Below are 24,318 nucleotides of genomic sequence, written 5' to 3' on the forward strand. Positions count from 1 at the left end.
ACATTGCACGAATCGTTGCTTACAACTGCTTACAAGGGGTGCTAGACTCAAGGTTGTACAAACTCTAATATATATATATATATATATATATATATCATAGGCCCAATTGTTGTTGATGATGTAGACGTGGTCTCTCTTTTGGGAGGTGGCTCTCATCATTACCATAGCGACAACATGGCAATTGTCACATTAGCATCTTCGTCTCATGCTTGGCTAGGAATCCAGGTCCTTCCGAATCAACAGGTTCCAACACTATATCATGGACCATGAATGTTGTTGTGATGAGTTACCTTGACGAAGGACTTCCCACCATAGTGAAACTCGGTGCATCACTCTATTAAGGTAAACCAACTAAACCATCTTCGCTTGTTCAAGGAGAGATCGTAGGTGGCTAAGGGGTTGAGTATTGTAGTGATGGCTCGCTCTCGTTTAAGCTCGTTAAAGGCAAAGTCATCATTTGCGAGCTAGGGGGCTAGGATACTCCTAGTCAACAATGAAGACGATGGAGAAGAGCTCTTCACAAATCCAAACTTCTTGTCAGCCACTTTGGGAGCTACAACAAAAATAGCTATCAAGAACTATGTCAACTCAGCGAAGTAGCTTATGGCTTTGATTACCTTACAAGGGACTGATTATGGCTCCCCTCACCGGTCATGGTAGGCTTCTCCTTAACAGGCTCCAGTCTAGTTAGACCATATGTGATCAAGCCAAATGTTATTACACCATATGTAAATATATTGATTGTATGGCCTCCAATCGTGAGCCCTGACCCGACTCAAGAGTGACAAGAGAATTTTGAGTTTTAACTTTATCTTCGACACCTCACTGTTTTGCACTCACATCAGGTTCTTAGCTGTACTCTTTAGGTCCGCCCACAAAGACTAGGCGATCAAGTTGGCCTTGACGACAACCCATACTCTCAACAATAAAGGGGTCCTTATTGTCGATGCCAGGTCCAACACCTTTAAATCGGCAAACTCGTTTTAATACGACCATGTAACCCGAAAAAACATAAGATCCAAAGCTAGTTTATGATATTTCCACTTTTAAGACATGGTATAGCCCAACCGAATGATCCTTATAGGGTCAACTTCGAATTGTGGTAGTGCACACATGAAACCAAAGTTAACCAAAAACCACTATGAAATTGGATCGAAATAAAAAAACCAAATCGATATAACCCGATACTGGGCCTATACTCATTCAATAAATGTATTTTCCCATAATTTGTATATATATATAGGGAGAGGGTTCCCTAAAATGCCTAAGTGTAGTTTTGGGTGAATAAATTAACTCTCTTTCTTTAACCCCACTCCCCCAACCCACAAAAAAAACAAAAAAAACCCTGTTTGAAATTTGACAAAAGGAGCAAGGCCTTTTATGACATATCACCCCCTCACATACCAATGATATGTGAGGGAGTGTGCAATTTCATTTTTGAGATGGAGTGTACAAAACCTTTGTCCCATATATATATAAAAACCAAACCAAACTGAGCCAAAATCGAAACCAACCCGAACCGAGCCAAAATTCCTATTTGGATTCACTATTACCACACCGAAACCGATTCAGCCCAAAAAGACCAATTGACACCCTCAATCAGCGTCGCTGATGGACTCCTAATCCTTTCCTAAAAAATTAAAAATTGAAAATAGTCTATCACCTGTCACATCTTGATTGGGTGGGTCACACTATTTTGTGGCTAAATTTTTGGAAGAAAGTGTACCATCTCGGGCCCAAAAATGCTTGGCCCAAAAGGTATAAAGGAACATCTGGACTGGTGTAAAACTTGGGCCGATTCCGAGTTCCCGTTAGACACCTCTAAATCAAAGTACCATGGTCCCTCGAGTACCTGTATGTATCTCAGTTGGGGTTCATCTTTAATTCTTTATCCCTCTCCACGCCATTGTTGCTCAGTAAGAAGTAGGAACCAGGGAAAAAAGAAAATCGCGATATATCGTTTAAGCAACGAGAAGTAACGAAGCGATCATGCTTTCTTTCTCCGGTTCCTGAAGCTTTTATGTTCGGGAATCGCGATACGAGAGGTCGAAACGTTGCTATAAATATCGTGCAATTCATATGAGGCCGAAGTATATATTTCGTTTGGATTTCTTTTTAACTTTCGTAGCCTCTTTGTAAATCCTTCTTCATTCGCTTCCTACAGAGGGATCTGTTGTCTGGATTACTAGTGGGATTGTCGGAATCTTGAGAGGGTTCGGTAGTTGCTCTTTGTCTGCTTCTTTTGAACCGGATCAATCGTTCGTTGTGATTACACCTCTAGGGTTTTGTGATTCTGAATAAAGGCGTCGGTGATCAGGCAAGTTGTTGTGGAGAAGCTTTAAGATTGCATTTCGTTGGTTCTTGGTTATTTATTTCTTTTTCCTTAATATTTTTGCTCAACTAAAGAGGTTAGTTGCTTTGCACTGGATTGATCTGCTTGGGGACTGCGATTTAGGTTTCCTATTAAATTTCTTGTCCATTCACAGCAGGTTTTATATCAGATGGGTTTCTCTATTTTCTTCTACCCTCTCATGCTAAGATTATTTTTTCCCGTTGTTTTGTGTTTGTTAGTTTTTCATTTATTTTTTTATTATTTGGGAGTCGAATTCTGTCCAAATATTGTGTCCCTCAAGGAAAAATAGGGATGACTGTATATTAATATATTATGATATAAGTTTCAGCTTTACTATTTCTGCATTACCAGCTTGCTGTTAGAAATTATGTGATGTTTATATGATTGATTGGTTAAGATAGACTTTTATGCTTTAGCTGTCCAAGGGTTTGGCAAGGAAATATATTGGGCAGCATAGTTTGAAGAAAGCATGTTGCTTCGTTTACCCCTAACAGTCTCACATGTTATAGCCATAGGTTTTCTTTTCGTAAGTAGGGGTGTGAATTCGGAGCTTCCTTCTGCTAAATTGAAATAGTTTTTACCCTATATACAAGAAAAGGCTTGAGCATTGGTGCCTTATTGACAAATGTATCTGTGGAAAAAGTATTTGCTTTTCATGCGTTTGGATTAATAATTCGTTTGAATTACTTAATTAAGTGTTTAGTGAGGTCCCTCCTTCACTAGTGTCTTTTTTTTTTTTTTTTTGGAAAGTACGCTGGTTAGAATACTATTAGCTGGGGTTAATGTATATGGATACAGATATTTCTTCCTCTTGATTGGTCGAGAACAAATAATCTTCATCTTGTATATTATGATAAGAAAGATTCAAAAAAATACTATCTACAGTTCTACACAAGAGGGTTGGCGATTTTTGCAGAAGAAAAAACGAAGAGAAAAGAACAAGAACACAAGACAAGATTTACATGGTTCACCCCCAAGAAGGAAGGCTACATCCACGGCTGAGCGATAGAATGATTCCACTATATCTGTGGAGCAAAATACAAACTTTCACACTCACATCTCTCAAAGAGATATCAACATTTTATAGAAAACCCTAACCTATAGAGTACAAAACTGCCCCTAGAGATCCACCTGGTCTGGTTTGGACCTGAACCAACATATGTCGAAATATATATCAAATCGAAGATCTCGGCGAGCTCTATAGGCGCTGTTGTATGCATATTTTGGCCAATCTGGTGCAATTCGAAGGTGAAACGGCCCACCAAAGAATCACCACAGCACTTTTTGGAATGAGATCAGGCTTCATCAATACCCCCCCCCCCCCCAAAACTAAAAAATAAAAATAAAAAAAATAAAAAAAAATCCCTACACCATCATAAATTACAAAACAGCTAACAAGAGGAAATAAAAAAATGGGTATTTTGCCAAGATTTTTGAATCACTAACCAATTAACCCATACCTTTAGTGAGTTAGTCCACCAAGACATTTGATCTTGGAGTTTATTGAATGAGATGTTTAACCATGGTACAAAACTCAAATTCCTTTGACAAAAGGAGAAACACTGCCAGGTGAACTTTTGGAAGGTGGAATCACACCCAATTATAAGCACCAGAGGCCCCTTAACCATGATCCTGAAGCAGCCGAGCTTTTGTGAAAGCCTATGGTGTTTGACGATGAAGGATCTTTAGTCAAGATTGAGTTGACAGGTAATGTATAGGAGGTCTGATGGTGCACTTTGTTGGTTGATGATATAACTTTTTTTGTATTTATGAGATTATTGAGGATTCCAATACCAAGTGAGAAGTATGGAAGGATGCTTCTGAATTGGAAGTTTCTGCTGTAAATTGGACTAAGACACAGTATTTGGGGTACAGTTATGCTAAAGAGGAATGGAAAGGTTAATATTTATATCTCAGAGTTATTCATGATGCCGATTTCCTCTTGCTTTGATTGTCTCATAAAAGGAGGCCATTTGAAGATGATATTGCTTATTGAACTTGAGCGGAGCTTTCGAAATGGTGGTTTGAGAATGCTGCTCTAATTGGTGCATTCCAATAAATTGAAGTGCACATTTTCTTAGATGATCGTAACCAGCCATGCCTTGTGGATGAGATTGTTGAGAAAGCAGTCAAGAGACCGACATACAAGAGTTAGAAAAGATAAAGCAGCCCCAAAAAAAAATTTGTGAGAAATAATTTTAAACCTTGGATTGGTATGGACCTCACTGTCATGTAAAGCACATCAAGAAGCTCCGGTTGGATCAACATGATTTTGATCAAATCTTAAACCTAGGGCATTTGGGTTTAGTGGTTGATGGGGCTTTGGTACGTCGGAAAATCCTTCTTATGCTTAAAGAGTCTTTTTCAGATCCTGTTTTGACCTTCGTATGACCATGTATGACCATGTTGAACTAAATTGATGTTTATTGGGTCTCATATTTATTGTTGTCATTTGTCTATAGGGTAGGGGTTTCTGTGAGGAGAATCTTGATCAGATTCACTTTGACCTTTGTTGCATCTATAGTCAAGGAGGACAGAAGTAAATTGAGATGGTTTGGACATTTGCATGTTTTTTGTGACACGGGCCATCTGATATGGGTGTACTATCTGCAACTCTCTTGGGAATATGATTTAGTTTTATTCAGGTCGTCCAAATTGAGGTAAAATCAATAGATACCACCCTAAGCACCCAATGACACACAAATCGAGATAAAACCAATAGATACCACCCTAGGAACCTAATGACACACAAGTCGAGGTAAAACCAATGGATACCATCCTAGGCACCTAATGGCATACAAATCGAGGTAAAACCAATAGATACCATCCTAGGCACCCAATGGCACACAAATCGATGTCAGGACTATATTCTGTCATGCCATTTATTTATTTAATCCTTATCAGTTCTGACGCTTGGATCCGGAGGCTTATTAATGGCTGACTCTGATGGCATAGTCCCATGAGGACGTTAGGAGGGTGAGGGAATGTTAAATTTATCCTTCAAGAAAAGGGAGGGAGGTGTGGGCATGTTGCTGCCACAAATATCTTGTTCTCTTAGAGGCACCAAGTGTAAATTTATAGTGGATGAAAATAGCAGAATTTGGATGGATACATTTTCTAACTTGCACATCCTGTTGGAACCTGCTGTCATAAAATATTTATTTCAATTGGAGGCCCCAAGGGTAACTTTATAGTCAAAGAACTAGCAAAATTTGGGGTGAGTACAGTGCCTAAATTGATCATTATCCTACTTGGGTGGGTTTTCTTGCTTTTTGTTTCTTGGCTTTTGCTTATACATAAGGGAGGGTGGTTGTATTTTTCAGTTTCTTATCTCGGCTGTCTGGCCTAATCTTGGTTGTACTGTTCCTCTATCTTTTTCCTCTTAGATCAGTATTGATCTAATGAAAATATGGTTGGTCATGTGCAGTAATTCTTATGTTAATGAAAGAAATAAATGAGTGAAAGTCAAGTTAATATGGTTTGATAAATGTGATCATGGCAAATAACTGTGCCAGGGAGAGTGATGAAGTGCAAGTTGAGAACTCTAATATGACTAGGAGAAGGCTCAAAAGGATTTGCACTAGAGTAGTAAGAAAAGGTGTGGGGACTTTGGTGGAGGGCTGGTAGGAGAAGGGAAGAGTTGCAGGGGAAGGGGAAAGAGATTACACAGTCACACAGACACACACTCTCAAAGAGTAAACTCAACAAACTTCTATTCAATTCACTTCACTGCCCATTGTTGGGTTACATGCAAGTATATAAAGGGAAAATAACATGACTCCTAATTAGACTATGAAGCTGAAATAACTTAAATAACATGACTCCTAGTTAGACTATGAAATTGAAATAACTTGCAACTCTAACTCCTATGTACTCAACCTAAACAAATAAAAGACTGAAATAACTAACCCATTGAAATAACTAATTCAAACCCTTGTTGGACCAAAAACCATTGGACCAACACTGTTTGGGTTTGGGTCTCCAAATCTTATCTTATTGGTCCAACCAGCTAAGTGATACTGCATCAATTCTCCTCCTCTGAAAAGAACTTGACTCCGTCGAGTTTGAAAAAGGACGAAGAAGGCCATCTGAAGCAACACGCTGGAGGAGGAACAATCCCGCTAGTTTCTTGAGTTTAATGTTAGAGAGATCCTTAGCGGGAAGAAACTTCATGGTTTTGTTGCTGTGCTTGAAGGAGTAGGTATTCTCATAACCGCAATGTTGTGCCGCCTTATCAAACGACCACGGTTGAGCAATAAGAATATGACATACCTTCAGAGGCAGGACGTCACACTGTACTGTATGATTGTATCCACAAATTCTTCAATAGAGTACATGAGTAAACACGTATCTGCAACCTTGAGATTAGTGTTGTTCACCCATGCAACTTTGTAAGGAGTTGGATGTGGTTCTGTTTGCAATCCTAGTTTACGAACAACTTCTTCAGAGATGACATTAGTGCAACTACCTCCATCAATCGCTAGACTACATAACTGGTCGTTGCACTTCACATGGGTCTGAAAGATACTGCTGAGGTGCCAATCTTCATCCTCAGTGATTTTGTGAGTGGTCAAAAACCGGTCGCTCCTCATCACTATCATTGTCATTGACTTCACCTGGTGCACGCTTTGGTGGTAAATCAACTGTCTCAACACCAAGGTGTTCTTATGGAACACAAGGGACAAATGAATCCTTATCAATATAACCTACCAAACGGTTGGGACATTGAACAACGACATGTCTGTAGCCTTTGCATGTAAAACATTGAATGGTAGTCTTTGGCATTATAGAAGAGTTGTCAAAACCAAGCCGAGGTGGAGAATATGGTCGGGTAGGTTGTGAAGATGCCATGTCAAAACCACTCCAAGGTGGAGAATATGGCCAAATAGGCCATGAAGATGCCATAGATGAATTAGTAGCCCGTGGTTTGCTGAATGACTTAATTAAGTGTTTAGTGAGGCCCGTCCTTACCTCCTTTAAAATTTTAGGTTTATGTAGTTGGATGTCATAGCAGCTAGATCTCATTCTTAATTGTAATTTAATTTTGAAATCTTTATTTTCTTAAGAAATATTTAAATTTATTTCCTTTGAATGTTACTTCAGAAGTTAGAACAAGTGGGATTTGTAGAATTCAAATGAACTTGTTAGTATTTGTAAATGTTAACTACCTTCAATTTTGATTAGTCTGTGGAATCTCACTCTCATGTTGTTCTTAGGCCGTATCAATTTGGTTGGATGACCTTGCAACTAGAGCTGAACTATAGCTTCAAGTATGTCGTCTGGAGAGCGAAGGTACATCTATTATTCTACCCTGCTGTGTTTTCTCAACTTTTCAAGTTCGCAATACTGTGGTTTTTCTTTCTCTGGGACAGCTGATCCAAAAATTTATATTTGCATTTAAAATAACTGCTTTCAGCATGGAAGTGTTTTTGTTTGAATTTTATGTACGAGGTGTCCTTCACTTCTGTGAAATAATGCATTGGCCAAGTTCTTTATCCACATGCACATGTGCGAGCGCATGCACACACACACACAAACGCACAACAGAATAAAGGAATAATGTAAGACTAGAACCAGAATAGGTCTAATCCCATGCAGGATCAAATAAAAAATCTCCAAAGAACAAGAAAGAGAGCAATGGGATTCCCAATAGAACAATGGGATCTCAAAATTTGTTGGAGAAGAATGATGAGATCTCAAAAGATAGCCAAAATAAATAATCCCACCAAATTAATAACCTGTTGAAGCAGCAATGATTTTGATGTGGTAATCTTCAAGAAATTGATGTGACAATCGGTTGAAAGAAATCCCAAAAGCTTGTAGCATTCTTGAACTCGATTTGACTGAAACTAGGGTTTTGGAATCAAGAACCGATGGAAGGGTATGGGGGGAAGGTTGGGTTTGGCTATCTCACCCATCCCTCAGGATTTTCACAAAGTCTCAAGCCAATATTCATTAATCAAATTTGTGTACAATGCTGGCCTCCCTTACACACTTATATAGAAGACTTAAAAAATTGACTTAGACACTAAAAAGGAAAGGCCTAACCCTATCATTAACTAATAAGGTAACCTAAATTGACTAGGAAAGTGAAATAATATAGAAAACAGACTCAAAATAGGACTCTAACTAAACTAATTAAGTAAATCCCGTTTTCCTACTTTCTACCCCTATTTTAGGCTCATTAAATTGGCCAATTACAGAATAAACCTATGGGATCAAAGGCCTAGCACATTTGTAACCCAACCCAAAGCTTATTTTCAATAGGGTAAGTTACACGACACCCCCTGAAAATCGAACGATACTAAACTCACATCCTGTTTTTTGAAAATACTCATCCGCCCCCCTCTACAGTAACGGTGTTAACTTAAATCAAACCAAAAAGTGAAATGACATATTTAACCTGAACCCATTCCTTTGTATACCAACCCAACCCTAACTATGGTTTCAAACCTAACTCTCCTCTCTCTCTGTTTTTTAACTCTCGGAGACGGCAACCATCGCAGCGGTGACCCAACCCTCCTCTCTCGCTGCCGAGAAGGTTAGGTTAATGGAGGGAGAGGTCGCGAATCTCTTGGCTGGGACTGAAGCCCTGAGGACGGCCCCATCGCGACGTTGACCCAACCCTTCTCTCTGTTTGCTGCCATCCACACGACGGATAGATGCTCCGTGGGGAGGTTTTGGAAGGCATATCTCTTTCTGCAACTCAGATTTTTTTTTCTTCCTTGTAAATTTCCCCCTGATTCTGGTAGTAGGGTCCTTGTAAATTTCCTCCCGATTCTGGAAGTAGGTAATGGGTTGACGCTCAGTTCAGTTCTTCCTGGTTCCATTTGCGGAGATAATTATGATGCAAGAAACAGAGGGTTTTGAAAGAATCTAGTGAAGACAGACAGACTAGAGGAATTGAACCTTGTAAGGGGTAGGGACTGAAATTTGAGAAAGTTTGGTTAAGAGGGAAAGAAGGGGAGGGAGGTGAGATCGCAATTGCTAGAACTTGGAACTGGAGAATGGTAAGAAGAGAAGATGAAAGGCAAAACTTTCTATCTTTATGTGAAAAAACGTAAAAGAAAAAAAAGAAGCTTGGAATCAACGTACCTGCAATCATAGACGGTTCTTACAGATGTCTTTCTTGGGAAGAAACTGAAACAGCGGTCTGGCTAGCAGATCTATCTCTTGCTGAATGATATTTTGGGTTAAGCTATTTTGGCTCTTCGGTGGTGGTTTTGTTTTTGGGTATCAGTATATTTCAACTTAATTTTCATGTCATATGTTTGGTATCTCTTAAAACATTTGGGTTTGTGGTTTAAGAACATCTCTGTTATCTTTAGGTTTTCAACAATTTGGTATGTAGCTTTATTCAATGGGAATGCACTTAAATCTATTTGCTGCTTCTACAAGGTTTGACTAACTAGCTCACTCAAAACTTGCTGCTTCTGAAAGGTTGTTTAGCTCACTCAAAAATAAAAAAAGAAATGCTAAAGCTTTTCTTCATGCTTCAATGATACCTGTTGTGGGTGCTTTGACCGGATCAATCAGACAGGTATGCTGAGATTGAGTTGCAGGTCATGTGAGGAAGAGGATCTATTTTGGGGGGTTTTTAGATTCAAGGGTAAAATAGTAACTCTACACTGGTCAAAGGTAGTTTAGGAATTTAAATATAATTAACCTGCTGACTTCATAAGTTAACCACAGAAAACTAACGGTAGGGACTAAATTGTAATATGGGGCTCTAATACAGGGGGGCGGGTGAGTATTTTCAAAAAACAGGGGGTGAGTTGAGTATCGTTCGATTTTCAGGGGCTGTCGTGTAATTTACCCTTTTCAGTAAAATAAACCCTTCGCTGACTTATCTACATCAAGGAGCCTACTTCTTCCTTGTTTCTAACACTCTTGACTGTAGGTGAATATTCTGAACTAATACGCTTAGTTCTTCGTTGGTTTTAACAATCTTGAACAGGAAGTGTTTCTGTTGAACTTATCATTCTTCAACATTTTGTTGTGTTGAGACTTGTGATCCATTCTTAAGTTCATAATAGAGATTATTACATATTTCTCTTGTACATATTGTAAGCAGCAGTGAATATGAATGCTTGAATGATCTAAATCGATCATCCAACGCCTTATTTATAATAATCTCAAATTACAATCAAAGTATGAATCCCCCCCAGTCCTGTTCCTATTAGGAATTCCCACTACAATTAGGAATCCCAAATAGAGATCGGATAGAAGGGAAAAAACAGAAATGAAGTAAAAAATAAAACATTAAATAATTAAAACAATAAGGACTAAATTACCCCTATCAGGTAAAGTAGCCCATCTCAACACTCCCCCTCAAGTTGGAGCAAAGATGTCGATCATGCCCAACTTGACTAGATTGGGATGAAACAATTTCTCAAACAATCCTTTGGTGAAGATATCAGCAAGTTGATCAGCAGATATCACAAAGGGAATACAAATCAGCCCATCTTCTAACTTTTCTTTGATGAAATGCCTATCCACCTCAACATGCTTGGTGCGATCATGCTGTACTGGGTTGTGTGCTATGCTGTTCACAGCCTTATTGTCGCAGTACAACATCATAGGAAGTCGAATAGGAACACCAAGATCTTGTAGCAAACCTTTAAGCCAGAGTAACTCACAAATACCTTGGGCCATAGCTCGAAACGCAGCTTTGGCACTAGAACGAGCAACTACATTTTGCTTCTTGCTACGCCATGTGACAAGATTTCCACCTACAAAGGAGCAATACCCAGAAATAGACTTGCGATCCGCAGAACCAGCCTAATCAGCATCAGTGTATGCTTCTATCCGTAGGTGACCATGTGAAGACAGAAGAATTCCTTTTCCAGGAGCTGACTTCAAATAGTGCAAGATACGAAGTACAGCCTCCATATGTGAAGAATAGGGATCATGCATAAACTGGCTCACAGTATTCACGGTGACAGCAATGTCAGGACGAGTGTGTGAGAGATAAATCAGCTTCCCTACAAGTCTTTGGTACCGGCCTTTATCAACAGGCTCACCCTCTTTTTCCTTGAGTCGAACAGTAGGATCTATAGGAGTATCTGAAGGATGGCAGCCTAACAACCCAGTTTCAGCCAATAAGTCTAGGACATACTTCCTTTGGGAGAGAAAAATGCCTTTAGCAGATCTGGCCACTTTGATCCCAAGAAAGGACCGTAGGTTCCCTAGATCTTTAATCTCAAATTCTTGTCTAAGGAAGGTCTTCAACCGTCTGATATCATCACCATCATTGCCAGTAACCACTATGTCATCAACGTAAACTATAAGAACAGCGAGTTGTTCACCATCCCTCTTTATAAAGAGTGTGTGATCAGCATTACTCTGCTTATAGCCCACAGAAATCATGGCTTTGTGGAACCGGCCAAACCATGCTCGCGGTGACTGCTTCAGCCCATATAGTGCACGCTTCAGCCTACACACTTTTCCTTGGTTTCTGTCGCAAGAGAACCCTGGTGGAATGTCCATATACACCTCCTCATCCAGTGCTCCATTTGGGAAGGCATTTTTTATATCTAGCTGCTGCAAATCCCATCCAAGGTTGACTGCACAAGATAATAACACACGAACAATATTTAACTTTGCAACAGGTGCAAAAGTTTCCTGGTAATCAATGCCGTATGTCTGAGTGAACCCCTTGGCTACGAGTCGTGCCTTATACCTATCCACAGTACCATCCACCTTCTGTTTCACCACAAACATCCATTTACATCTAACGGTTTTCTTCCCAGGTGGAAGAACCACAGGCTCCCATGTGTTATTTTTCTTCAAGGCTTCCATTTCTTCCATCATAGCTGCCTTCCACTTTCCATCTAATAGAGCTTCCTGCCAATTGTTAGGAATACGAACAGAAGAAAGAGAGGAAACAAATGCACGAAAGGATGGGGAAAGGGAGTCATAAGAAAAAACATGAGATATAGGATGCTGAGTGCAAGTTCTAACACCTTTGCGGAGAGCAATAGGTAATTTAGGAGAAGGAACATTACCAGATGGAGTGGCAGGTTCTGGATCCGGGTTTGGCAATTGGATGGGTACTGGAGCAACAGTTGATTGAACCTACTTATGTTTCCTTGCATAAGTCTTCACAGTACTATCATCAATCCTCCGCTGAAATTCACTAATAGTCCTCTGGATAGGAGTCTGGATCGGGGTTAGATTGCTCCCCCTGAATAGAGATAGTCTCCCCCTGTATAGGAACCTCTCCCCCTGATTCAGTGGAAGTACTAGGGGCAGGCCGAACTGGTTCAGACTCGTGGTAAGCAGACTGAAGTGGAGGTGGAGAGTCAATAGTCAGCACATCTTCACTAACACTCTCCCCCTGAAGAGGTGGGGACACATAATATAGAACACTTTCATGAAAGACAACATCCATGCTGACAAAAGTCCGGCGGAATGGAGGGTAATAACATTTGTACCCCTTCTATGTAGCAGAGTAACCCAAGAAAATGCAGTGGAGACTACGGGGTTCAAGTTTACCAGGGGACCTTGTATCCCTGGCATAACAAACGCAGCCAAATACCTTAGGTGGGACTATAAAGGAAGAAGAACCAAGTAATAGCTCAATAGGGGCTTTAGAATTAAGAACCCGATTGGGCAGCCTATTGATTAAATAGGCTGCAATAAGGACAGCATCCCCCCAATAAAGGGAAGGGACATTGCGAGCAAACAGAAGAGCTCTAGCCACCTCCAAGAGGTGGCGGTTTTTTCTCTCAGCCACACCATTTTGGGCTGGAGTGTCGACACAGCTGGTCTGATGGAGAATTCCATGGGGAGCAAGGTATTTTTGGAATTGACGTTCCATATACTCTGTCCCATTGTCACTCCTCAAAATTTGAAGATTGGCATTAAATTGGGTCATAACCAACTGATGAAAGTGCTGAAAACATGAAAAAACTTCATTTTGTGTGTGTGCATAAGGTAGACCCAAGTGAACCTAGAATAGCAGTCAATAAAGGTGACATACCGTCGATGTCCAGAAAGGGAAGCTTTCCTACTAGGACCCCACACATCAGTATGAACAACATGAAATAAGGAAGAGGATCTATTATTAGAAATAGGATAATTTGAACGTGTCTGTTTAGCCAAGACACAAGGCTCACAAAAAAAATCTTCCTTAGTACAGTCTTTAACTAATGCTGGAAATAAAATTGATAAAGTACCTAAAGGGGGATGGCCTAGCCTAGAGTGCCATTTGTGTAATTCAGAAGAGAAAGATGCAAAAGGTAAAGCCTGGGTAGGTGTAGGATCTCCATCAAGTAGGTACAATCCGCCATGCATTTTACCCGATCCAGTCGTCTTCCCCTAGTCCAGTTCCTGAAAAACATAGTGAGTGGGAAAAAAAAGTCACTTTACAATTCAGGGATTTGGTGATACTGCTAATGGAAAGAAGGTTAGTTGTAAATTTTGGAATATGCAACACAGATGACAGTGTAAGGGAAGGAGAACAACCAATGGATCCTTTTCCTGAGATGGAGGAGAGGGACCCATCAGCAATTTTGACTTTATCCTTGCCAGAAGCAGGAGAATATGTATTAAAAAGGCTGGAAGAACCTGTCATGTGATCAGTAGCACCGGAGTCTATGATCCATGGAGTGGAAACTACTGATGCACAATGACCAGCAAAGGAAATACCTGTACGGGCAAAGAAGGAACCTGAATTGGCAGCAGACATAGTAGAGGCAGCGGATGTCTTCAACATACGATGTAGAGCCTGGAGTTCTTCCTGGGAGAAACCGATGTCAACAGTGGGAGTTGGAGCTACACTTCTAGTGTGATTGGCTTTGTTTTTAGACTTAGCACGACCACGTTTGGCCTCAAAATCAGCAGGCTTCCCATGTAATTTCCAACACTGAGCCTTAGTGTGATATGGTTTGTGACAAGCTCACACTTCACAGGCTCCTTGGTAGTAGTAGTAGTAGCAACACTGTCAGAAGAAGTAGCAGGGGTGGAGCCAGCAGTCTGTAAGGCTGATCTCTCAATTTTGGGAGTAATCATCATGGCAGCCCTTCGTGTCTCTTCACTGTGAACATAAGAAAAAGTCTCCTCTAAAGTGGGGAAAGGAACCCGACCAAGGACTTGCATCCGGATAGGGTCATAATCATCATTGAGGCCGGCCAGGAAATCATAGATCCGAAACTGATCAACATAAGAATGATAGGCAGTAATGTCAGCAGTAGTAGTAGGTTGAAACCGAGCATAATGATCCAATTGCTGCCATAAACACTTGAGGGCAGCATAGTATTTAGTGACAGACATCTCCTTCTGAGTAGTATTTTGGAGTGTCTTCCTGATTTCATAAACCTGAGCACCACTTCCTGATTGATCATAAGTTCCCTTGACAGCAGTCCATATCTGAGTAGCAGTGTCAAGGAGGAGATATTGATTGGAAAGATCAGTGGTCATAGAATTTAAGACAAATGACATCACCATAGCATCGTTGGCAGCCCATTTAGTACAGTCAGCACCTTCTTCAGTAGGCTGTTTGGTGGTGCGAGTAAGATGGCCAGTGAGTCCCCTACCAGCCACGGTCAAGGATAGTGATCTGGCCCAAATTAAATAATTCGTACCATCAAGCTTTATGGCAGCAGCATAGGGAAGGAAGTCATTCCTAGTCTGACCATCCCCTCCAGAAGTAGCAGTAGTCATCTCTGAATCACCCATAATTCAGCCAGGCAGAAATCGATCCACAAATTTGAAAAAAACAGATCTTCAAAAAACTGAATCGAGTCTGAAGTTGCAGCAATTTCAGCTGTCAGAATAGGCTGAAAAACAGATCGAGTGCTCCTCTAGTAGTGGGGAAGAAGTCCTCCAAAAATTAGCTCCTTCGGATGAGCTAATAAGAAACCCTAAATTTATCAAAATTTAGGAAAAAACCTGATTTACAGAAAAATCGCAGGTTTGGAATCTGAATTAGGTTTGATCCAAAGCTGCAGTCTTCAATCAGGGAATGGTGTAGACCAATAATGGCAGGAACCAATCTCCAAAAAACCAGAAATCAAACTGTAGTTGAAGAAGTAGCTTGATCTCTAAAGATGGAGGGATTCTGCCGGCAGAATTAGGTCACACCAGTTGTCTTCAATCTTCAGTGAGGTGTCATTGAGGGCAGCAGCTATATCTTCATTGGATTCACCTCAAAGTTACCCTGAATGAGATAGAGAGTCCGAGAGTGGTGGAGAAGAAGAGAACTAGTAGCCGAGAGAGTTGGAGAAGAAAAACCAGAAAAATCGAGAGGGCTGCTCTTCAGATCAGAGGTGGCTCTGATACCATGTAAGCAGCAGTGAATATAAATGCTTGAATGATCTAAATCGATCATCCAGCCCCTTATTTATAATAATCTCAAATTACAATCAAAGTATGAATCCCCCCTAGTCCTATTCCTATTAGGAATTCCCACTACAATTAGGAATCCCAAATAGAGATCGGATAGAAGGGAAAAAACAGAAAAGAAGTAAAAAATAAAACATAAAATAATTAAAACAATAAGGACTAAATTACCCCTATCGGGTAAAGTAGCCCATTTCAACACATATCATTTGGAAGACTTTTTCATTCTTTGTTGTTAATACTTATGTAGGTGGGTTTCTGCACGAAGAGGGGGTATGACAGTTTTGGGGAAAGTTGCTGTTCCAAAGCCTGTTAATCTACCCAGTCAAAGGTATTCACTTCTGTTAAGAGTAATGCTTGTATATGCTCCATTTCTTTTCTTCTCAAACTGTCCCTTGATCTTTGTGTTCTTGCAAGGTTGGAGAACCATGGTCTGGACCCAAATGTTGAAATTGTCCCAAAGTGAGTTCATACTTCTAATACTCACTCTTTTATCCCCCCCCCCCCCCCGGGTATCTTTGTTAGGTTTAGATGATTTGATTCTTTTTTCAGTAATTCATCTAGAGTATAGATGTGTGTGGGTTAAATGGTGAAAATAACCCAAGCATATATTCTCTCTCTCTCTTCTCTCTCTCTCTCTCTCATATGGCCATATGACAGATTCTGGTGCAAATTGTAGGGGCACACTAAGCTGGGGCAGCTGTTCATCTTCTTCTTCTGCACCAAATGCATGGGGTTCTTCAGCATCACCACTTCTTAGTTCTGATGGAGTTGCTGGTTCACCTAGTCGGCTCAATGGCCGCCCTTCATCCGGTGGAAGTGGCTCTCGACCATCGACAGCTGGCAGTGATAGATCCTATGAATCTGCACCTAATGCATGGGGCCCAAATTCTAGGCCATCGTCGTCATCTGGAGTATTGTCATCAAATCAGACATCGATGGTGACAACGCGTCCTCGAAGTGCTGAAACAAGACCTGGTAGCTCTCAGCTATCCCGGTTTGCTGAGCTTTCTGAAAATTCAGTTGCATGGGGCGCATTGGGAACTGCTGAAAAATTGGTATTTTTTCTTGTGTTTGAATTAACTCTTCATTTTTAATTTGAAACCACAAATACATCCCCCAAATATTAATTATCTATTGAATACATGGACTGTTGCACTGTATCCAGATTGCCTTATTTACTTTTATTCATTCATTATTTTACATGCAGGGAGCCACGTCCTCCAAGGTTAATAACTTCACTCTGAGCTCTGGTGATTTTCCCACTCTTGGCTCTGACAAGAACAGCGAGTCCCCTGGGCGGCAAGGTGATTATGTTCTCTACTTTTGAGCAGATCAATTGTTGACATGTGTGAAATTTCTTCTTGAGATTTGAACATGTAAAAGAGGTCTGGAGTCGTATTGGCTGAGCATAAGGATGTTTTGAATTATCTTTCTTTCTGCTAAATTACATGTGATTTCAGAAAGTGTTGGAGATTCAAATTGGGTTTCAGTATCATAGCTATGATGGGTGACTTGAATTTACTGCACATAGTTTGGTGAAAAGTCTTCATCAGAGCTTTGCCATTTGGCAAAGTTATGTAGGTCCATAATTTACCCTCTCACTGGTTGAATTTGAGCTCAAAACAAGTTTGGAATGTGCTTCAATAGCGAGTTCAATTGACAAAGAGTCACAGAAATGCGACTAGGTTCGATTAAAGTGGAGTGGCAGTTTTGTAATTGTGTAAACCTTTACGACAGAAGTTTCCTGCATGGACAGATTCCAGTTCCATTCCCAGACAGACAGCATTTCTACCTTGTGGACTGATGATTTGGAATTTTGACCATTAGATAGGCCTTATGTAACTGTCAAATTTGAACCTGGTATGGACTTTTCCCTTGTTTTTTAACGGCTACTTTCCTACAGACAATCCTAAACAAAATTATTTTTTCAAACGATTTCTAAATTAGTATATTAACACATGAATAGTCAAATTGATCCGAATATCCACGCATAAGTCATGACTAGATGATGATGTGGACAATATGTCATATTGACCTGAGTAGTCAAATTGGTCTGAACATCAACTCATGACTAGATGATGATATGAATACTATGTAATGCAACCCTGGTTCCAAGATCCTGCTTTGGGATCACTATGGCCCATCCAAAGGTAATGGCGATTCTGTAAATATTTAGACTTTGGACCCTTAAGTGTGAATGAACCAGTGTAGGACCAACTACAGATGTAATTTGAAATGATAGGGGCTTCCTGGAATTTTAAAATAAGAATGGGAATGAATTAAACTAACTGACAACTGAGGGACTTTTGATTAATATTTTGAAGACAGGGACTTGAACATAAGAAGGAATGGTCTTCATCAACCCACGATAACAGCAACGAACCAGCTTAGATGTATGCTGGTTTCAAGTGAAGGAACTCATTCAATACAGGTTCGATATATGTGAGATTTCAGGGATCGGTTGCTGATCCTAAGTCCTATCAACTCCAACTAACAACTGCGTGATTCAGCAAATTGGAGTTCAAAAGGAGTTTAGGGGAATCAGGTCTAGCGGAAAAACTGAGGAATAATTTGACTGCAGATTCGATTCTCTCCACTGGATGGGTCTTAGGAGGTGGGACTCTAGGGTTTGAGTCGCCTATAGGTAGGCAACCTACGCCCAGAATATTAAGACGAAAGGGAGAGAAATGAGAGACAATCCTCATTTGTAACTGCTAGGGCTGCTGATCTCAGGAATTGGGAGAGAAAATAGAGTAGTGAGAATAATAGTGCAATTGAACCAATCTGGTCACACACAGCCACACTGCTATTCAGTAATCCAATCTCAACTTTTCATTCAATTCATTGTTCTAGTTGTAGGGTTACATGCATATACAAAAATATAAATTCCCACTTACATTTCAAAACAGAGATAGAACTCAACTAGAAAACAACACTAAAATAGGAAACTATCTCATCTGTTACCCAACTTTCTAAAATAAACAGAATAAAACAAAATAAAATATTACAATATTTTCTCCTACCCACATTGGACCAAAAGCCAGTTTTGATACTGGATCATCTCAGTCTAGGTTTCTAGTTTTGGTCATGCTTGTCCAGCCATAATAATGTTACTGCATCTATTTGTCCACAAATTTTGGACATTAATGAACAGTACCATGTGGGCCAAATGAGGGGTTCATGTATGAAGCCATTCCCAAACTGCCCATGTAGGTAAGCTGCTCCAAAACTTTGAACTCATTTTTTAACCTCTGTACTATATATGTAACATTGATGTGTATTGATGTGCTTCATTTTATCTGGATATAATAATTTTTAATGTGGATTGCAAAGATGGGCTAGTAGTATGCATATAATGAAGGTTTTCCCCAGTACTATCAGATCACTATTCCACCCAAAATGCTGTCTCGGTATTTCAAGGGCAATTTTGTTTGCATGCATATAACTATTGGGCTTGAAGGTTTGATTACATTCCATTTCCAAAGAAAGTAAACTTTTGGTGTTTTGGAAATGCAGTCAGTTTCGTAGTTTAGTGATGTTTTAATTATGACCTAGCTGAGAATGCCATCGAAGTTGACACATTGCTCTGATATTTCTCCAATATAGATTTTATTATTATTTATTTATTTATTTTTTTCTGTTTGGTCTGTTTTGGTTAATGCTTCATGGCAGGTCACAGTTCGCAGGGATGTCCTGTATCAGCTTCTGGTAGAGTTTCAACCTCGAAAGAGAGTTCAGGAACTTCTCCTGCTGGTAAGTGGGCATGTGCTTTAAAAGATTTGCAACTTTACTGTTCTCCTTTATCCAAAGTTTAAATTAGTGGAATATTAGCTCTCTTAATAAGGGGTGTGTACTTGCTGTTTTGTATATTTCAGACCATGAGCACGTTGATGCCAATGCAGAGGGGGAAACTGTAAATACTTGGACTGGTGATAAGTCCTCTTATGTTGTAGATGGGGCCTCACCTAGCATGGAGAATTGGCATAGGGATCCTCAACCATTTCCTAATACTAATATGCCACCTCAGCATCTTGAGCCTTGGCATGCTACACCTGTACGGCTCTCTTCAGATGGAGTTTGGTTCAGAGGACCTCCAGGTGGTCCACCATATGGAACCCCAGGCCCTCCTGGTAGCTATCCCCTTGAACCATTTAATTATTATCATCCACAGGGTCCACCTAGACCTTTGCCTAACTCACAGCCGGTTCCACGACCTGGATCTGGTCCAAGCAGTTATCACCACCAAAAAAATGCAGACTCTTACCGGCCCCAAATTCCTGAATCTTACTTGCGTCCTATGATGCCCATGAGGCCAGGTGTTTACCCTGGTATGGTGCCCTATGACGGCTATTATGGTCCCCCTCAGATGGCTATGTGCAATTCCAGTGATCGAGATGCTCCTGTTTTGGGAATGGCAGCTGGCCCTTGTGTATATAACAGATATCCGAACCAGAACCTCCATCATGACACTGGTAATTTCCATGCTAGGTCCGCTGGATATGGTTCTGCCAGCACCACTATGGTGAAGGAACAAGTGGAACATTCTCATTCTCATGATATCCAACGGGGACCATACAAGGTTCTTTTGAAGCAACAGGATGATTGGGAAGAAAAAGATGGAGAAGAGAATAGAGGGCATGCTATATCAACCAATGCAACCCTTGAAGGAGGGCAGCAACCAAGAACATCCGGGGAGAATGATTCAGTAACAGGTTGCAGAAAGTATAAAGCTGTGGATTTGCCAAAAAAAGCTTTTGGTGGAGAAGCTTTTCCACAACCCACAGATGATCGGGAAGGTTCTTCTGTTTCTGGTAGTATGAGCAATGCTAAGACAGTTAATGACACTTCGGTAAAAAAAGGTGAACCTACACCTACTCCAGGAGGTCCAAAACAATTCACCGCAACAAAAAGAAATCCCTCTCTGATAGATAAAATAGAGGGCTTAAATACTAGAGCTCGGACATCTGATGGCCGGAATGATTGTGACTCTATTTCAAGTATAGATGAGAAGATGAAAAGGTCAAGGTTTGTGAGTGCTAATGTTGACCATTCCATGAATGAAAACGAAACTCTTTCTGGTGCTGCCTCTGCTGAGAAAACGTACAAGATGGGAAGGCCAATTCTGTCTTCTCAAGAATCTGGCACTTATACAAGAGACAAGACCCTTGAACAGAAAACTTTCAATGGTACAGCTGTTGTCTTGCCAGTTAGTGAATCTCAAGCTTCTGCTGGCAATGTGTTGAATGCTCCTGTAGTTGGACAGAAGAATCATGATCAGTTTCATAAGAGATTGCAAGGTGCTGAAGTTAGAGTGGACAATCAAGTTAAGGGAAGGTTTACTCAGGATGGTGAGGAATGGAGAAAGAAACCTCCTGTTGCGAAGTCTTCGACTGTTATTCCTGCTGCAAATATGGAGACCTCTGATGTAAATGTACAAGTCTTCCATGCTCCTCAAGAAGCTTCTGAGAAGTCTGACTCAACCATTCATGGAAGGACTGGAGGAGAATATGGAACATCCTCTTTTGAACCAAACAATTATAATGCACAGGTAGATTTTTCAATGGGGAAGGGTTCATGGGTCAATTTGGAAATGAGTTGGACTTATATTGGTGAACATTTCGACCAAGGGAGTGTTAATCAGTATAAGATTAGCTTATGGGTGTCAATTCTTCTAAGTTGGCCCAGGATATCATTTCCCTACATTTGTACATGTATTCCAAAATCTGATAACATTTAGAGTAACTTTTTATATTCTTTTGCACTTCCTTTTCCCCCAATCAGCGTGCTAAGAGGAAAGAAAAAGCAACCCAACATGCGAAGCAGCTTCAGACGGTAGAGGAAGAGTTGAACAGGCGGACACAAGCAGAGAACTCATCTCGAAAGTTAGAAAACTGTGTGTCAGCGAGTGGCTCTATCCAGCAGAAGCGAGAAGACCCCAGGTCTCATGTAGATAATGGCAATTCCAGACCAGCACATGACACTGCTGATGGTGGGAACTCCAGTGCGGTTGCCCAGGGCACTGATAGGCTTGGAGAGTCGAGCAACTTGTCCAAGGATCTACCTTTGGAGGCTTCAAAATGTGAGCCCCAGGACTCCGTGGAGTTACACAACTTGTCTGTGCCATTGCAACAAGATGTTAATAATGCGGATGCTGCTAATCCTAAATCTGCTCAACCTGCACAAGTTCAGGAGAACATTTCTAGCAGACAGAGACCAATGGGTCATAGGAAAAAGCTGAATATACCATCAGACAAAAATTTAAGTGAAAGGCCAACTCTCACTGGAAGTAATGGGGCCTCAAAAAGTCATGTTAATGTGGTTCCAGATGTAAAAGCCCCGAGTGGTGATTCTGGCATGCCCAATAATGCTTGTAGTGTTGATGATCCCTTACCTCCGCAGAAAAGAAAAACACAGAGGAATGGGAGGAGCAAGCACAAGCTGGATGAAACTTTATCTGGAACTCTACCCTTGTCAACATCCACTGAAGAAAAGCCTGTAAAGGTTCGCGTAGAAAGTGCTAAAGCAAAGGCTTCTGAAGTCGTGTTAGAAGTATCCTCAGTTCATGTCATGAATTCAAGGGAGTCTGTGGAGGTTCAAGATTGTCAGAGTGTTCCATCTGCTGACCAAGGTTGGTCGCTGTCAACTGAAGTAGCCAACAGTAGAGCAAACAACCAATGGAGGCCTCAACCTCGCCGGATGCCTCAAAACCAACAAGCTACTAGATCAGCAGATAAATTTCATGCTGGTGAGGCTGTTGTTTGGGCTCCTGTCAGGTCACAGAACAAAAATGAGGAATTAGAAGGAGCTAGCCGATGCACAACTCCTGAGGCTAATGCTTCCTATACAAAGAATGGGCAGGGGATGGAGAGCAATATGACAAGAGGCAAGAGGGCTGAAATGGAGAGATATGTCCCAAAGCCTGTGGCCAAAGAAATGTTGCAGCAGGGTAATACTGAGCGTCCATCTCCCAAAATTAATCAATCCATATGTGACAAGGCACCTCAAAAAGTGAAATCTGGTTCTGAGATTACTGAAAGTGGAGGCCTTGATGGCTTGGCTACTGGGAAATCAGGGACTGTCGTGGTGCCTAAGAATGTGGGGAGCAAGCATAATACGCATGGTAAAGCTCATGGATCATGGTGCCAACGTGGTTTGACTGAGCCACCTCCTGTGCAAGGCTTGCAGGAGGGATCAGCTCTCTCTTTAGGCACCAGCAAGAGTGCTTATAAACCCATTGAGCCACCCCAACCCCAGAAGACTGAAACATACTCATCGAAGGGGCCAGAAAAATATTCTGACAACTGGACTTCTAATAATCCTGTCTCAACTGATCCTGTCACAACTGATGTGAAGAATAACAGTTTAACGGGGAGAGGGAAACGACATCCTTTTAAGGGACACAAAGGTACCGAGCACAATTTTGTTGATCAGAAACATGTTCATGGCACTGATAAAATTGATGCTCAAACTTCAGCACTTGAGCTGAACCAGCCTGAGGGAGGAGTTGCATTGAGAGAAAACTATGTTGGGGAACATTCAACTTCTCACTGGCAACCAAAATCTCAGCCGCATGTTGCACATAACCAGAGAGCCAACAGGGGCAATGGTGGTCAAAAGTTTACGGCGCATGTTAGTAGGAATTCTGAAAAGGAGTTTACTCAGCATGCTGATGGCCGCACATCACAGAACAAGAACAAGGATCATGGTCCTTTTCCAGACCAGCCTCAGCCTCAGCCTCATCAGTCAGAGATGTCAAAGACCAATGTCTCTGAAGGATCCACTGTACGCAGCCATGAGGCTAAGAAAGAAAAGAAGGGTGTAGATTCATTCAAACAGCATGCAGTCTCCCCAAACCAAGATCCTGTTAACAACAGTGAAATCAGTCCTGCAAATATTGATACCCAACATGAGCAACAGTTCTCTTCTGGATTCCGCAGGCATGTGCACCACAATGGTTGCTTTAACCGGGTGCAGGAATCACCTCATGCAGGCCACAACCCAGCAAGGCAAGATAGCAGCAAGCAAAATCATGTGCCTGGAAATGGTGAGAGGAAGAGGCAGAATTCACATTATGAGTACCAAGCGGTTGGATCACACAATAACAAACCGGAGGACTCCTCTGAAGGTTCCCGTGTAATGGGTTCAAGATACCGTGAGAGGGGTCAGAATCACTCGAGGCGTGGTGGGGGAAACTTTTATGCCCGAAGCAACGATAGCATTCGAGTTACTGCTGGATATGGTATTGGAGAGTGAAAACATACCATGTTTTCTTGTTCAAAGCCATTTCTTCATACAGTTTGGTAGGGTACTGGCTTGATCACAAATGCCATGCAGGTATATTAATTGCTCTACTTATCCATTGTCAGTCTGTTAATTGCAATTATTGACTGGTTCATCTGATTATACATGTCTGTTCAGCGTGATTTAGGGCCAGGAGTAAAAATTGAGCGAGGCATAGGTGAAAGCTGGTAAAGGTAGCGGATGTGGTTGGATTTTTTTATTTTTAAGATGTATTTGATTTTGAACAGCCTGTTTACTCATATTCAGTTTACTGTGGAAACTCTCTGGTTCTCAAAGGTTCGTCTGCAGCCGTGTTGATGAATCAGTGAAGATAACAA

The 24,318-nt window shown here is 41.0% G+C and overlaps 1 protein-coding gene across 4 annotated transcripts; it reads left to right on the top strand.

Moving 5' to 3' along the window:
• The first annotated feature begins 1,923 nt into the window (after positions 1–1,923).
• On the top strand, positions 1,924–24,276 carry LOC122655607 (protein MODIFIER OF SNC1 1-like). 4 transcript variants are annotated; one of them, XR_006331984.1, is made up of 10 exons: positions 1,924–2,318; positions 7,569–7,645; positions 15,948–16,028; positions 16,115–16,159; positions 16,377–16,755; positions 16,908–17,004; positions 19,373–19,453; positions 19,576–21,248; positions 21,482–24,034; positions 24,119–24,276. XR_006331984.1 is itself a non-coding variant. In XM_043849844.1 (9 exons), exons 2-9 carry the CDS (start codon positions 7,626–7,628, stop codon positions 23,951–23,953), a joined length of 4,848 nt encoding a protein of 1,615 aa, XP_043705779.1. In that variant the 5' UTR covers positions 1,924–2,318; positions 7,569–7,625; the 3' UTR covers positions 23,954–24,276. The 4 variants fall into 4 exon arrangements, 2 of the variants coding, with proteins under 2 accessions (XP_043705779.1, XP_043705780.1); XR_006331983.1 differs by having other exon boundaries at positions 24,129–24,276; XM_043849844.1 differs by having other exon boundaries at positions 21,482–24,276.
• The last annotated feature ends 42 nt before the right edge of the window (positions 24,277–24,318 follow it).

The sequence above is a fragment of the Telopea speciosissima genome, chromosome 3 (assembly GCF_018873765.1).
Source record: "Telopea speciosissima isolate NSW1024214 ecotype Mountain lineage chromosome 3, Tspe_v1, whole genome shotgun sequence".
Classification (NCBI taxonomy): Eukaryota; Viridiplantae; Streptophyta; class Magnoliopsida; order Proteales; family Proteaceae; genus Telopea; species Telopea speciosissima.